We start from the raw sequence: 17,495 nt of genomic DNA, 5'->3' as shown, positions 1-17,495 counted from the left end.
CTCTGCAGCAATGGGTTATCCTGAAGCCCAAAGCACGAGTTTCAGTCATAAGCAGAGTCTGAATGACAGAAGAGGAGAAGCAATGTGTTTGAGCACTAGCTGTTCCCAAATCCAAGCCTAACTCCAATTCTCATCCTTGCTATTGACAAAAACTAGAGACAAACACTATCCACAGTTTAGAGAAAGCAGTTCTCTCCCTTTGAGCGTGGATATTTGCAATCACTCTACGGGCTTTATGCTGCTTAGCACTAATGTGGGCTCTGAAACTCCTGTTTTCCGCAACCTCAACATTAATTCCAATACAGACATCCAGTCATACCAAGAAACCACTACTCTTCATACCCAATCCACTTCTAGAACGTAATATTCACAACTGTATTTTGCTAACCCTAAAACTAACCTTATAGCTGTTGCATGGTACAAACAGAAAAATATAAGCCAAACAAGACAAACTTTTCTAATTTTAAACACAAATCTAAATCTATGCCAACTGTGCTCAAAGAAAACTTCATTTTGTCTTTAATTCAGCTTGTACTCCTGATACTTTACTGAAAGTTATACTACCTTCCCCTTTGTTGTATTAGCCTTGCTTGTAGATTTGTAGGGTCCATGAATCTCAATGCCGTAACTATGCTGTAGGCCAAAAAAATCCACTCCATACACAGAATTTAACACTTAGAACTGACTATTACTGACAGTGATTTTTCAGAAAAGTACAGTGCTATTAAGCCCCTTTCCTTATTTGACTTAACTAGTCTAACCTGCCATTAATATGCTCCTGTGAAAAAGTTATAAATCAGATTTTGTCAAGCCTAGCCCTCTACTTTTAATTGCCAGCCTTAAAGGTCCTAGGAAATAACTTAATTATTATTTCTCTCATATCCTGAGACTTACTTAAGATTAATACTAGCCTTAATCTATATTAGAAATCAGCAAATCCTACATGCCTTTGAAGATTAACATAAACCGTTACAGTAGATTTACACAATACTGCTCTGGGAAAATGCATCTGTATCTTTAGGAAACATCATAAGTGAAGAAAGCAAGAGAGTATCTGGCTAGCATCCTGCTAACTACAAAAATGTTTTTTACTGTGATTAAGTAGGATGCACATAAAGCAGAGTGAAACAGAATGCATCAGGAAAGAATGCTAGAAATGAGTACTAAAATACTTGAAAATGCTTGTTTCCAAATATATCATGTATAGTGTATTAAGGGTCTTTTTCAGCCATGAGTTAAATATTTATTTTTATAAAACTTTCTTATGTGTCCTTGTGGACTGTCTTTACACGATACTATAGTGATTAGCATGTAATATTGCCCCTGATTTTATTATTCAGCTCGTACAACACTGTATACAAAGCAATGGAACGACATGAAGTCAAATAAAGTTCAGCAGCAATGCCATACCACACAGGCTGCAGGAGTGGCAGATCAAAGTGCAACTGGAATTATTTCTGGGAAATTACACCATGACAAAGCTAGTAACTGGCAAAATGTGATGTAGCAGAAAACAAAATCAGAATTCAGGGAGAAGGACTGAATTCCCAGCTGTTGGCAGAGCCCATTTTATATTTTCTGGTTTCTTTTTTTTTTTCTTCTTTTCATGCATTTGCTTTTTAGTGTGTTTTTTTAAACACAAAGATGGCTAATAGGAAATAGGAAAATAAAAGTATAAAGGACCTCCTCTGAAATCATCTGGCCCTTTTCCCTACAATTACAGGAAGCAATGAAATACAGAGGAAGATCAGAGATTAACTCTTATGGATAATTCTCTGCACACCCTAAAACATTTATCACCATCTAAAACTTACGATCCTTTGAACAAAAGACTCAAAACTTCAAAAACTACAGTGAGCTATGGCACGAGAGTTTGACTGACAAAGGCCTAGAAGACAGAAGCCAGAGCTGCTTCTCCAAGCAGGAAAAATGCAAAACTCTAGGGCAGGCAGTTGGGGGAAGGAAAAGCTGGGCAAAGAACTCAACATTAGCAGTGGTGCTGGCACTGAAAAGATGGAGCTGTAACAATGGCAGCGTTTTGTTCCCAAAAAAAGTTGGCAGAAATTACCATCCTCATTAGAATCAGAAGTCTTTGAAAATGTATTGATTTCAACAAAAATTGCTACAGAAATGTGCCTTTTTGACAAAATATCTTAATGGTCTGAGGAGGCAACACACCACCTCAGGAGAAAGGCTGCTGGACTTTGATGACTACGCAGCAGTATGCAATGATTTTTGAAACTAGTGGTGCAGTGATTATGTGACACATCAGTAAAGGCAGTGCATATTAAGATGTCATTACTGTCATATGTAATGAAACAAAATATTGTAAATAAGAAAAATCCCACAACAAATTAAAAAATTAAATTCAAAAATTCCAAATCCTAAGCGCGCAGACACCGATGAGCAGGGTGGTTGCAACCTGATACCAAACAGTACCTCAATAGCAGACTGAGATTTTAGCTCTGTTGTGGCATGTATCCACAAACTGAAGACACACATGGGTAAGAAAAAGCATTTTAACAGCTATATACACCTATTCAATCTTCCTCACCTGAGACAGATATAAAATCAAATCTCAGCATGAAGTACTGTCACCTTTGCAGAATGTACTATCAGCTGCTGTTCAGGGCATGTGCACTCAAGATGAACTTGACAGGGTACCATCCACCCTTCTAAAAGATTATGTTTATAAAATAACAGAGAATTTGGTCTCAATTTAAGGTTCAAATACAGATAATCTCATGACAGGGGGAACCAGAGCGTAAACTAAATGATGTTTCTGTTGTGGCTAATTACTTGTGTGAGAGACTGCGGAAACTTTTTTAATTGATGAGCTTCTTTGCTGTTCACAATTTTCCTTGAGTTCATTAAAGAGCTCCTGTTTTGAAATTCCCACTAGACATCGTGAAAAGCTTGAGCTATGCTTGACTTGCAAGTTTGTCCTTATTCACAAGCACCACATGCCATCAATGCCCATCAATGCACAGCAGACCAGTGTCCAATTATCCTGGATCATCCGACTCCACACAAAAAGGGCTCCCTTGATGGCTTCTGTCACAGCTTTCCAACACACCCCAGCCCCCTCCATAGCCCTGCACTCCTAGTTGGACCGCCAGCCCTCTTCTGTCTGAGCTCATCTTCAAGCAAAAGTGATATACTGATGAATGCAGTCTTAATTCACCAAAAATTCTCCTCTCATTTTCTATAGCCCTTACTGCCTCAGGAGATGTACCTCCCAGAAATACAGCTGAATAATATAACTATCATCTGCTTTTTTTTCTGTATCTCTCCTTTCTGCTCTTTGAGAGAGTACAGGATTGTTAAAACTGTTTTTAATAAAGCATCATGAGATTTTATTAACAGAAGCAAGGCCTAGGAAGTGATGAAATTTCTGGTGGATCTCAGATTCTGGATAACCTCTCCCTTGGAGAGAGGTGCCATCCCAGCACTGTTTGATGTGGTGAGCAGCCCCACTGAGCCTGAACAGAGTTTTCAAGTGTATCACATTCTTGCTGCACAATAACAGTCTCTTCATAAAAACATATGGTGATAAATGGTCCTCTCTGACAAAAAGCAGCATCCTGATCTTATGCAAAGCTCAGATTGTTTATTTCACTCCTAGTTCAGCCATGTCAACAAACACTGCACACAGACTGCAGGCTCTACATCGCTTATAGGAGAAACCAACTCTACTGAACAGCTTGAGCGTTGTGTTGGTTTGTTGTTGGTTTTTTTTTAAATAATGCACAGGAGAAAAAGCTCTATTGTCCCATGAAAAAGTAAATAGACTAGAGATGAGAAGAACAAGAGACTACACTATAACTGACATTATTTTTTAAGCTTGTCTAATGATTTCTTGAGAGGGAGACTGGAAAGAGCTTTTCTTCACTGAAGATTCTAATAAGTCATGGTTATTCAAACAAGAGCTGACAAAATTCCCTTGACTTTTGGAGCTATGGTCAAACAACATGCACTGAAAGAACAAATGATGAAGTGCCTATCTACAGAAAAGCTTCTCAGCTTCATACTCATACACTTGGGAGAAGATAGGAAAAGTGAATGCAAAATTACCTTCTTTCCTGAACTCCACCACACGTTATCTGAGAAAGTGATAGTGGATGAGTTTTTATAACTGAAGTAAAAATAAAACAGGGAAACATTAAAAAAAAATAGCTTGGGCAAGTCTGAAACCTAGTGCTCCTTACAGAAAAACTCAGAAGGATAACACAAGACATAATTTCTTCATGTACAAGACAAAACATTCAATGCAATTCAGGCAGACATTCATGTTCTCCTTCGATGGCTTTACACAGAAGTTTTTTTGAAAAAAAAATTTAAAAAGAGAGCTCTGATCTATGGGTGACTAAACACATAATTAGAGCAGGCAGAAACACGTGAGAAGCCACCATAGCATCAGGCGAGCGTGGGGGTAGGTTGGAAGCATACTCAAAGGAGGGAGAGGAAATGCCAAGCTCTTAGTTCAAAGGATACAGCTCTGCTCTCCTCCTGCTTTGCCTCCTGGTCACTGGTGGTAAACTCAGTAACGCTGGAGATGCAGTTAGATCTAGGTAGTCTTACATCTCTGCATATGCAAACAATTGCAACTGCACAGCGTCTCTGTGCAGGGCTATGCATAAATGTCTCAGCTAGCTCAATATTTTTGTAAGGGCTTTTCCAAACTTTAATTGTAAAATATGTTTTCATATGCATTTCCATGGATTTCAGATTTTGACATCTTTCTTTTTACTGAAAAAAGTTCAGTTACTATCTGTCCATCATCACTTAAAAAACATGTCAGTTTGTGGCTATTTTGGGTCTGACACTGTTTTGATCTATGGAGAATGGCACATCTAAAATGTCTTGGCTTATGATAATATATGTAACTTGTGTGACTTACTGCTATAGACTTAAAACTATGTATACACAAATAACCACCTGAAGTAGTTGACTACCAGTCAACTATTTACAGACATATAGTCCTTGCCATGAAAGACACCTTAACCTTTGTGGTTGCTGAGTCTGCAGGAGAAGAAACAACGTGTTTTCCACTAAATGGGCTTACTCTGGGTTAATATTTTAAAGTTCTTTTTGAAATCAACATTACTAGAAAAGATATTTTACCAATTACTCTTTAAGTCCAATGTTGTGGCAACAGTGGATTTCACATCAAATCTTATGGCTGAAGAGATGCAGCGGACACTAGGCATTTGGCAGCATTGTGTTATTATATACATCCATATATGCCTTCCCTTGAGAAGCAACACTGAAGACTGTTCAAAGTTATACAAATTTAACTTCACTTAACTTTAATATTAATAATTAGAACTCCAAGCCCTAATCATTTGGTTTAACCTCAGCAATGTCAAAGTGCAAAAATGTCCCACATATATGTAAGGTGTAACAAAGTTGCTATTGATACAGGAAGGAATGAAATGAGAGTTCAAATTCTTCAGAAATTGTGAGTCTGAGGAAACTGATGTATTGGAGATGAAATTAAAAGATTAACAGAAAGAAAGACCTCAGATCACATTGTGTGAAAGAAAAAAGCCTGAACCTTCACATGTATATGTCCTTATAATATTTCAACTTTTGTTTTAATAACGTATTTATTCATAAAAAGGTAACTCTAATAAAAAATGAATTCACTGGAAAGCATTTAAATGAAATGCAGAATTATAAAAGAAAAATGAGTTTCAACATTTTTTCCTTAACCTTTTAACTGGACATAAAACAAGCTGTTCAAACTGCTTACCATTTGCCTTGTTCATTGATAAACTGTTGAACTGCGTATCCAAACTGTTCTCTCGATGGACCAGAAAAGATTTTTGCTTCTAGAAGTCCAACATTGTAGGCTTCACAACAGTTATGAAGAATGCCTGTTAACAGAAATATTGTGATTATCACAGAAGCAATTAAAGAAGAATTTTGATCCCAGTGAAAAAGGCTCTTCATCTGTGCCAGCTCCCCAAACACAAGAAAATAAAATGTAGCCTTTGACATGTGCAAGAAAAAAACCCCAGCCTTTTCCTTACAGTAGCCATCTACCCATGCGTAATGCCTGTCTAGCACTCTTTATATGTTGCAACACTGGGCAGAGATCACTCACTCATTGCTGTTTGCCTTAACAAAAGTTGCAGCATTACTAATGGGAATGTTTTAGCCGAAGGGAGGCAAGAAATATGATTCAGAGATCTATTACCCTTCTTTACCTTAAGACATAAGTTAAGCTTATGGCACAGCAAACTCATCAATGGTCTGCTGAGGTACATTAGAATCATAGAATGGTTTAGGTTGAAAAAGACATTTAAGATCATCCAGTCTAACTGTTAACCTAACACTGCCAAGTGCACCATTAAACCATGTCTCTAAGTGCCACATCTACACATCTTTTAAACACTTCCAGGGATGGAGACATAACAACTTCCCTGAGCAGCCTGTTCCAGTGCTTGACAACCCTTTCAGTGAAGAAATTTTTCTAATATCCAGCCTTAACTTTCCCAGGCAGAACTTGAGGCTATTTACTCTTGCCCTATCACTTGCTAATTGGGTAAAGAGACCGACCAACACCCACCTCTTTACAACCACCTTTCAGGTAGCTGTAGAGGGCAATGAGGTCTCTCCTGAGCCTCCTCCAGGCTAAACACCCCCAGTTCCCTCAGCTGCTCCTCAAGACTTGTGCTCCAGACCCTTCACCAGCTGTGTTGCCCTTCTTTGGGCACACTCCAGCACCTCAATGTCTTTCTTATAGTGAGAGACTGAAACACAGTATTCGAGGTGCAGCTTCACCAGTGCTGAGTACAGGGGGATGATCACTTCCCTATTCCTGCTGGCCACACAATTTCTGATATAAGCCAAGATGCTGTTGGCCTTCTTGGCCACCTGGGCACCCTGTTGGGTCTCATTCAGCTGGCTGTCGACCAACATCCCCAGGCCCTTTTCCACTGGCCAGCTTTCTACCCACTCTTCCCCACGCCTGTAGTTACATGGGGTTGTTGTGACCCAAGTGCAGGACCCAGTACTCAGACTTGTTGAATCTCATACAGTTGGCCTCAGTGCATTGGTTCAGCCTGTCCAGCTCCCTCTGTTGAGTCTTTCTACCCTCAAGCAGATCAACATTCTCACATGACTTGGGTATCCTCTGCAGACTTAGGGTGAGGGTGCACTCAATACCCTCATCCAGATCATGGATAAAGGTATTAAAAAGAACTGGCCCCAATACTGAGCCCTAGGGGACACCACTTGTGACCAGCCATGAACTTGATTTGATTTCATTCACCACCACTCTTTGGGCCTGGCTATGCAGCCAGTTTTCATTAAAAAGAAAATTAACTGACTGCAACTGTTAATACTGTCTGTATTCTACAGTCTATCTGCAACTTTATGTTTGAAGCACTGGAACAAAAATCAGATTATCTACATTTTGAAGTAATTTCATTATCACACCAGAAACCTTTGTTTTCATTCTAAACAACCTGAACAGTTGCCCAAACAGGAAAACTTAGAAACATAAACATGTAAGATAGAACTACATTAATAAATCATGACACTTAACACTGAAACTCCACTTTTCTGTGGTCATGTTATTAATTGCCTTTCCTTGGGCACTTGCGTGCCTAGGAATCAGGGTATGGCACTCCATGCCATTTTGGGGGAAACTGGCAGTGTGGGCTGGGTCAACGTCCTAAGTGCCATGAGTTTGCAGGTCATGGAGGCCCACTCCTCATCCATAAAAGACATGATTTCTTTCTGATCACAAAGCTGTGGGTGGACATCTAGGGGAGTATCTGCTACAGAAGCTGCAGGAAAAGGGACAGAGTGCCCTAATAGCCAGCAGTAGATTAACTCCTCCCCCAACTTGGAGGTAGGAGGACTGAGACAATGATGGGAACCCAGGAATAAGCTACAGTCCAGCTGTGGAACACTTTATGGCTCCTGACAACCCTCCATAAATGGCAGCAATGGAATAAATCATGACCTGTGATTGCACTGTGCAGTTACTGCCCAAGGTGCCCAGGTGAGGCAGGTTTACAGAGCTGTGTGTGAGTTAAACAACATACCTCCCGTTTCCCCTCCCTTCCTGTGTGCCCAGACAGAATGAGTTTTACCAGCTCTACACACAAAATATGTCACACTGTGATTATTTAGTATGAGTCATTGTGTAGTAAAGTGACAGCCTTTATGATAATCCCTTATAACAGGGACCCTTTAAGGAGAGATGTGCCAATCTTTGGCATCTGAGAAATGTAAGCTTATATTTTAAGCATTTCTCTAGTTTTGATAGGCAGAGAGCTCACTATTCGTATCACTCTCTTCCAGGTCCCAAACCCAGATTTGGAAGAGAGGTTAACAGGGATTATATCAGCATAAAACATTCCATCACAGTATCTTAGCTGCAAGAGTAATAACAATATCATATTGAGAATGTTAAAGTCACAACCACAGGTTTGCAGGAAAAGATCGTGAGATGTAAAAAATTTCAATAAATTTTGTACTTTTGCCCACAGAATAGAAAACACAAAAGTTACTAGCAGAAGACTAAATACAACTCACACACTCACTACTTTTTTACCATGAACTCAAAACAGGAAATCATATATTAGTTATTTCAAACAACCACTATCTACAGCTGGCCTCCAGAAAGCAAGCAATCACCCTCTGCTAAAATATAGTTCCTTGAGAAACATCCTTAGAGATAAGTGTATTTCCTGAGTCATGTTATTTAAGACTGAAGAAGAGAATATGTACAGACATATCACTCTGTTTTGCAATACTTTTGTCACTAAACACAACCACATATATTCATAGCTCATGTCTGGATTTTGGGGAGAGGGAAAAGAGGAATTGAGATATTGGCTCAATATCTGGCTATTGCCAGTAATTGTTTTATGATCTAATATACGTGCATTTTATCAAAATATTTTGCTCATGTCACATCCTAGGTTTACTTTCGAGTCTGTTGTTTTCAAAGAATACAATCATCAGTCAGAAATGAAGCACAATTTAGCAACACCCCATTCTCAGAGGCCACAAATGACTATGCCACAATTCCATCCTGCATGTAAATACAGAAGAATAACTCTCCAAGTTACATGGTACACAGAGAAATAAACCCTGGCTTTTGAATGAAGAGCCTAAGTATCCTAGAATGATAAACATTTCCAGTCTGACCTCAAATCAATGACATCTAGGGAAAAACTCTTGACCGTCTTGGACTCTGTTACACAGTTATTAACAAAGCACACCACTAGCCAAATGTTAACTTTGCTAAATGTCTTGTAAGTGCATTGGCCAACTTCAGTGTAAATGCATCAAAGATCTTTCAAATTGTGTCCAAGGCGAGGGCTTTATTAAATGCTACAGCCAGGGCAAAAATTTCCAGAACTAGATGTCACAACCAAGGGCCTGAAGGGGAGTCCCAGTGCTGGTTCAGATTCCCTTAGGACACTGTGACAACTCAGACAGGGGTCAATACAACATGTGCTGGGTTACATGTTGCCTGTCCACCTCATGCCTTGACCTCCCACAGGTGCTGCAGCATCCCTCCCTGGACCTTCCAGGGATGCTCTTGTGGCTCTGCTTTCTTCAAGACTGGGGCTGATTCCAAGGAGCAATGAGACTGCCTTGCCCAGTGCAGGGATGCTTTAGCTCCTTTTGGTTCCTCTAGGCCTCATCACAGCTAGAGAAGCAATGCTCTTTTTTTTTTTTCTCCACAGCTTTCCATCCAATCTCCTCACTGAACCATTTCACTCATCCTTCCCATTTACCACTGGGGCTTGATTTTATTCTTTTTAATCATTTGCACTACTGCAGCATCAGAGACTGTTCTTTGAGGGTAAGAATTTCTACCCAGAATAATGGGGAAAACGTTTGCCAGACCACAGGTCTCTTCTCAAAACTGCCTTTAAAATCCTCACTTTCTAACCAGCTAACCAGTCAAGGACAGCAAAAAGAAAAGAGCACAAATGCAACCGGAAACCCCCACCTTTGAAGACATGCTGTCATCTGCAATATACTTACGGATCATCTTTGCTTCTCACTCATCACTGCTTTGCAAAATCAAAGTAGAAAAGCTAGCAAATACAGGCTAACTCACCACGAATATTATTAAGTGAACCATAGTTTCAGAATATTTCAGTCATTTATAATTCCAAATTTTTATAACCATTAGCAGGTTTTTGATTTTTAGACTCACTTCACATAAATCCTACTTGGTTTGGGCCTAGCAAGTATATAACTTGCAATAATATACTATGCATTTTCCTGCAATTTTCTTCCATCTTATATAGCATTTGCACTATAATGATGTCTTTTATCTATTTTGTACATGTATCTAAATACAGTATTCAGCACAAGAAATGAAAGCATTTGTAGCCAAAAAAAATAGGAAGTTTGCTTCAAACCTATTTTAAGCCTGTGCCAGAATCAGAGGGTCTCTTATGCACTAAAAGGGTGCCAATCATTGAAGCATCTAGGTTCAAAGTACTGTATATTCTAGGCTGGAAAGATTCAGTATCTGTTGCTGCCTTCAGGCAATGAACTTTGATAATTTAAGAATCCTGAAATAAAGAAAACTAATTCAGTATCTGGATTTTAATAGCTTTTGGTGACAGACTTCTATATTGTGACCTAACGATCATGATGAGAGATTAGTCGCACAAGTAAAAATCCACTTTCTAACTTCTGTCCGTAAATGGTACTTTATTTACAGTCAAATAAACAGACTGTATGAAACAAAGGAAGGCAGATATAAGTCTAAAGCTTCTGAAGGCCCCTCTGAAGACTTCAAAAGCAGCAGTTTCCCCCCACTGACTGGGTAGGGGGCTTGGACACTTTGGTTTAAAGATGACAGCTTCATCAAGCAAAGTAGCTCCCAATATTAAGCTTCAGACAAAATAGGAGAAAAAAAAATCCTTAATGGGATAAAAGGAACTGTAAGCTTTCCAGCAAACTCCAGTATCTCTTTGCACGGCATTTTTTTTTTTCTGAGAATTCCTGTATTTCAGCAACTGCACTATTGCAGTGTATACCACAGGAGCTGCAGTGTAGCATTGCTGCTTCTATACTTCTGCACCCTTATTTTCCTGCTTCTAGTAGGACAAAAAATAATACATGTTCTGACTGTGCACCTTTAAGTCTGAACGTGTGGGAATTCTTCCGTAACTATAAATGACATGTCTAATGATAGCTAAAATGCCTTCTGTTTGCTGCCCTTGAAGAACAAGCTGAAGCAAGTTTACTGAAGTAATAGCTCATATTAGGTACACCCAGTTTATATTTTTTTTATTTTATAAGCAAAACTCAGAGATTAAAGTGAGCAAGCAGAAAATGTCTGTTGGGTAATCAATCATTTAATGTCATGATTATAATAGTTTTCAGATTGTAACCTATTCTTCAGATTAATCAGTATAACAAAAAAATGTTTAATTGGATGAGAAAAATGAAATTAGATTTTCTGTGATTACTTGGTTTGTGAAAAAGCTTATGAAAGTTTAATAACATACACTAAAAATATTAGTCTGCATTTTGTATCATAAGTCATAATATATGTTTGTTTTCAGTCTAAATAGTAAATAAATACTATATCACTTTATACTACATTGCAAAGGTGATGGTCCAATTTAAGATGGCAATATATGACAGAATCCCACAGTCATACAGACTCAGTTATGCCAAGTCTCATCTCTCATTAAAACATCCAGTCAAATAGAGGCATTCGCTGCTGCTGTTACTTATCCCTTGCATCAAACACATCTAGCAATCACTGTATAAAGAAAAAAGGCAACATGATGGAATTTGAACACTGAGTCTGTAAGGATCCACCTCACACTACACAGTAGTTTTAAATTTATCTAATATTTTGCCCGTAGGAAACTTTACAGTGAAGGAAACTTCATCATTTTTTCTTCCTTAACAGTATAGTGTTAGCTACTTCAAGACAGTACCAGCCATAAAACAGAAAAAGTTTGTTTTATAAGCCAGCTAAGCAACCATCTGTCTTTATGAGCAAGCATTGGCACTGGCAACGATGCCAGGAGAAGGAACAGAAAGAGCTCCTGTCGGCAGCTCCCCTCTGCTGCCCCTCGTGCAGTCTCCAACAGGGCAGCAGACTCTGCACGCTGTGGGGTTTGGGGGTGGAAGGGGTAAGACTGCAGTCACTAAAAATAGCAGGGCCCCTGACCTGGCATTATGGTAAAACCAAGACAGCATTACACGCATCCTTGAATGAGTTTTTTAGTCTGTGAATTGTTTTGGAAGATAATGTCAAGAAAATCCCACTGGACTATTGTTTGTTTCCTGAAGCAGTTTCACAGATTGGCAGCCAGTAAAATGTGTACAGCCTACACTGCCTTAATTGCCTAGTCTAGCATTTTTTAAAGTATCTATTCTTTCCAGAAGAGGGGTTTACTTTGTCCTTTATGTTAAACTGCTCCAAAAGAGCCACTACAAATTCCACACAGATTTTCCAGTTGGTCTAAAAGATTTCTTCCTCCAAAGAACACAGACTGGCAGGGCCCTGAAGCCTGTCAGATCCCACTAGGGACAAAGAAAGGGATGGGAGGGATGAGAGAACACATAACTCTTGCTTTCTGCTGACTTGGTCTCACAGAGGATTGTACACTGTGGTTCAAGCTTTCTCCATGACTGAAGTTTTTTTAGGGGCTCTCTTTTTGGTAGATTTTCTGGTGTTTTGTATCGTGCAAAGTTGCACTGGATCTCCTTAGTTGTCAGGGAACTTGTAAAAGCAATTTTGTCTCACTCCAATACCCAACTGTTTATTTTTTTCATCCCTATGCAAAAATGTGCTCAAATTGGCTCACAGGTTCCAAAGTTAGTAAACAGAGTACAGGCACCTACAGATACTGTTGGCACTGTATTCATCTCCTGTCCTTGAAATATTAGGCAAAAGGTGGAGTGATGGCAGGAAGGGAAAGTAATAAAGTTATGAAACGTGGTAGTCAAGTAGTATTTGCTTCGTAGTAAATATATTTAGTGTTGCTTCATTGCTTCTTATTAAAAGGCAAAACATTTTGGTGCAGGAGTAAAAAGTTCCCTCCTTATTTAGAATCTATGATATCAGAGCAATAATCCAACTGAAATTAGTCAACTATTCTTACAGAATGAACAACCCATATTAAAAATAAGCTTTCATAAGGTATTGTATTTTGAAGGTTTTATTGACAAGACTGTGAATACATAAAGAACAGAACATGCAGCATGCAGCTACTTTACTCTATTGAACCGAAGTACTAATATTCTTCATTGTGGCTTTCTGAAGCCACCAAGCAATTCTCACTGCAAGGAGTTTGTTTAGGTAGCAAATCTGTCAAAAAAAGGAATCACTTTATTTTTTTGCTAACATACTAGTCTTCAGCCTGATCTGCTTTGCTGTATTGGTATGTGCATTGTGTGCATGCGCAGATGACATCAAATCAAGTAATTTTCATGCAAAATCAGTAATTCTATTATTGGTTGCACTGTTTGGGGCTTTTCTGTAAGTGAGCATAAATATAAACCACCTTTTTGATATATCTTTAGTACACTCCTCCAGGGCTATGCGGCATCCCGCCCACTTAGTGCAGGAAAACAGAGGACGTCTTATAATTCAGTCTGGAATGGTATATTAACCTTCACCCAATACAAAGTAAAAAAATATTTTCTCATTAGTCTTCTCCTGTATATTTACTTCTCTATTTTTTGGTAATTTTTTTCTTCAATATGCACAACCTCATCAGTATATAGTCACAGCAGCACATAGGTATCATCAGCTCATGTACTGAAGCAGCAGCAGTTTTACAGTCACAGTTCATCTGTTTTTATTTCAGATTGAACAGATTTCTTACTGAAAACAACCTTCTAAATAAAGACAATGTGAACCTCTGACAGGAATCGAAAGGAACAAAGAACATGATTGGCACGACACTGGAATTTTTATACTAAAAGAGTGTTTTACAATCCTCACTTCAGTTGCTTTGTTGATATTTCATTATGCTTACAGAGACTTGAAAAGGGAAGTCTTCATTGTATTGCTTTATCTATTTGTTTTACTTTCTTTTACCCTGAGACTAACATTTTCTTCACATCAGCTACAATATCTCAAACTATTTAATAATTAACAGAGATTATAACATTTAGTGTAGAAATAAGTCATAGGCAACAAAAAAAAAACCCAGCACCCAGAAGAAAGGAAAAACAATGCCTCGTTTAGTAAAAATACTTCCTCCCACCCCTCTTCCTCCCGTCCTCTCCCTCCCTCCCTCCAAGTTTTCTTGGCATAGCTGGCTGACTGCCTCTTCCTGGAAGTAGGTCAGCTTCCAGCCTGAAAGCCTGCGAGTGTGTGAAAGGCTAAGTCACCCTCTTTCAATTACAACTGTTTATGATCCAAGAAGAGTTACCAATAACCTGCTATAAAAGCAACCCAAATATGATATAACACACAAACTGCGACTGAAAAGTTGTAAAGACTGGGATAACATGACCAGGTGCTGTCTATTTTACTGTTTTGGCACTGCTGCAAAGTTAGAGATCTAATTAAATTTACCCATTCTCTTCACACATTGGGCCCACACATTGCCCTCCTTGGCTCCCACAGCAGACAAATAAGCTGCTCTCTTCATCTGGAGTTAAGGAATCTCAACAACCTACTGTACACACAACAACTGATTACAAAGTAATGCTTAATTAAGAGCAGTTCTTGAAGGACTGACAACTTCCTATGTGTTTTTAATAAAGGCAGCAAGTATTCAAGCCTACTCAAATTTATTACCCTGGCATGTTTCCATCATTAAGTTCAGTGGAAAAAACTTGGTGTTACAGAAAATTCACCTAAATTCCATCATTTTACTATGACCTGTAGCTTTTCTTTTATCTTGGTACAACAAACAGGATTTCTTCAACTTTGTCCTTAGAGTACCACAATTTGTTCTCAGTATTACCATGAAGAGATTAGAATTACATGAGGTTAACAGGCTGGACAAGCATATATATTATATATGCCGTTAGGTCACTGGCTTCAAAAGTAACGATGACAAAAACTGCACATGCTTCCCTATGATAAAACCTGCCTTTTCAAGCAGCATTTCACTCCAACAAATTCTCTTTCCTTGTGTCCACATTATCAGCTGTTGACCATTTTTCCAAACCAGCAATATTTCCAAATATAGTCAGAGAAGCTTGAGACACATTATGACTGTAACAGAGGAAATGCATGTCATCACAACAAAACTGATGTGACTGTTATCTCTATACCCCATTTGCTCTGCTCATCTCAGCTGCTACAAAAACATGTTTGTACACAGATGAAAATGCATGTTTGCGCACAGGTATCAAGAAGACAGGAAAACAACTAAAGGTGTCTTTATTTCCCTACCCATATCACACTCTAGGCTATAGGAAAATTTCACTGTATTGTAACGTATTAGTGTATTATATCATACTATATCATTATCAATCTCTCTGCCACTCCAGTGTCACAGCCTGAGAATTGCAGTGGCTTGAGAGCAACTCTGCCATCACGCCATTTAGGACACCACATTTAGGACCCTGTTCCTCCCTCTCAGCTTCTCAAGAGCTAGGCGGGACCTCAGATCTCTGTGCTGTCAAGAGACAGCCCCAGAAACAAGAACAGCCTTGGCTTTAAAAAGTTTGCTAAATCAGCTTCCTGCAACAAGAAAACCTCTAAAGCACCACAGGATATATAATACAATAGTTGGAAGAGCTATAATTATCAGAACTTTTGTTTTCCTATAGCAGACTTAACAACTATTTCTTTCCCCTGATTGTAATGGGAGCTCACAGCCTGTCAGCCTGAATCATAAGGTAGATGGTCCCAATGACTCACCTGAAATTCCTCCTTAATGCGCACTGAAACAACCAGTTCTGGCATCAGACAGGGCCTAGGCTCACTGAAATCAGAAAAACAAACCAGGAAGTCCAGACTTCAGTAACTGCCTAACCCAGAATGAACTTAAAATTATCTGTCACCTAGGTTTCATAATACAAAGTCACATAAAAATTTAGAATACAGGTGTCAACAGGCGTAGAAGCACCCCTAAGAGCATGGTATCCTCCCCTACCATAGACCCACTCTGCGACCATGGCCAGAGGCAATGAATGCTTCCTGATGAAATAAATTCTGCTTTAAATAATTAAATGATTTAACTAAATAGCTAAACAATTTTGGTTTATGCATTGCCTGTTTACCAAACATGAATTACACGAGCAGTCCAAAAGGGCCAACTTGGAACTCCTCTCCTCCCAGCTAAGTGCCCCAAACGTCAGACCACAACCAAGATGAGTCTTTGCTTGTCTGCTTGGAAATAAAATACGCTTCCTGGGATGATCTGAGACCTGGTTGCAATAGGAGAGGGAGGCAGTGCTTCTCTGACTACTTTATTGCCTGGTAGCAAAGATGCTTCTGGAAAAGTTTGAGAGGTGAGTCTACATTGCCATGAGCCTCAAGGGAGAACTAAGCCCACATTTCTCAGGTGACTATTACCATCACTTCTCAGGCAGCTACTTCTTGAAAAAAAGCTGAATTAGACACCTACCTCCCAAAATTCTTCCCCGCCCTTGACCTCAGGGGAAGGAGGTACCTCATGCAGGTGCCCAAGAAGGATGGAGGTCAAACACTCCCACTGCTTTTCTGCTTTGTAAGCAAATATTTTTTGTGCACTTTAAAAGTGCCTGTATGTCTCTGCCAAGTCCAAGGCACATAACTCTGCCCTCTGGGGCAGGGGGACCAGGTTTCGGGCTGCAGCCAGTCTGCACTCTTCCAGCTCTCAGCCCACCCACCAGACTCTGGTGTATCCAGATGCCTGCAGTCAGGTGGGTGACAGACTATCTCTAGTCAGAGTTCAGAAAGAAGTAATCTTTTTTTGTAAAATGCAGCCATTGTACATTTTGGGGTCAGAGAGAAGGGCCCATGTACATTCAAGAAGAGTTTCCTGGAGATAATACTTGCTTCCACAAAAGCAGAACAGTTGCTTTTTGTCTTCTGAGAAGTGAAGTCTATTGTAGCTTTCAACTTCTCAGAAAGACAACTCCAGAGACTCTTAAAGTATTTTTTTACCGTTCAATATGATGAACTGGCTTTGGGCAGTTTGGGAAAAAAAAAACAAAACCAAAACAAACCACAACCCCCCAAAAAAGGGAAAGTAGAAACAGTGAAATGAAAGGATATTTGGCTAGAGTACAATGGATAACTATTATTAGCAGAGCTACTAAAGGACTACAAGCAGTGCTGCTGGATTTTTTCTCTGTTTATTGTTTTGTCCACCTTAAGAGAGTTACTTAATTTTCAGTTATTTCTGTTATTCTAAATTTGACCTATACATATTTCAGGCATATTTAAATGGGACCTCTGTTTGGTAGGCATAGTTAGACAAAGTATCAGGCCACTTAAAATTTTCCACTTAGGAAAGGTTAGCTAAGTTCTTATTTAAGAAATTTCAGATAAATGCAAGTTTAATATCTGTAAATCCAATCAATTCTAT

The 17,495-nt window shown here is 39.1% G+C and overlaps 1 protein-coding gene across 2 annotated transcripts in view; it reads right to left on the bottom strand.

Moving 5' to 3' along the window:
* ITGA2 (integrin subunit alpha 2) overlaps positions 1-17,495 on the bottom strand; it is a 71,637-nt gene that overhangs the window by 46,789 nt on the left and 7,353 nt on the right. Inside the window, exon 2 of one of the 2 annotated variants that reach the window (XM_074932671.1) lies at positions 5,756-5,879. In XM_074932671.1, the coding sequence (XP_074788772.1) occupies positions 5,756-5,879 (124 nt within the window). Of the gene's footprint in view, positions 1-5,755; positions 5,956-17,495 lie in introns of those variants that run through there. The other variant, XM_074932670.1, reaches the window with a different exon arrangement.

This window comes from Athene noctua, chromosome Z (genome assembly GCF_965140245.1).
Source record: "Athene noctua chromosome Z, bAthNoc1.hap1.1, whole genome shotgun sequence".
Taxonomy (NCBI): Eukaryota; Metazoa; Chordata; class Aves; order Strigiformes; family Strigidae; genus Athene; species Athene noctua.
The sequence above is the reverse complement of the archived record's forward strand: the minus strand, read 5'-3'. Positions and strand labels throughout refer to the sequence as shown.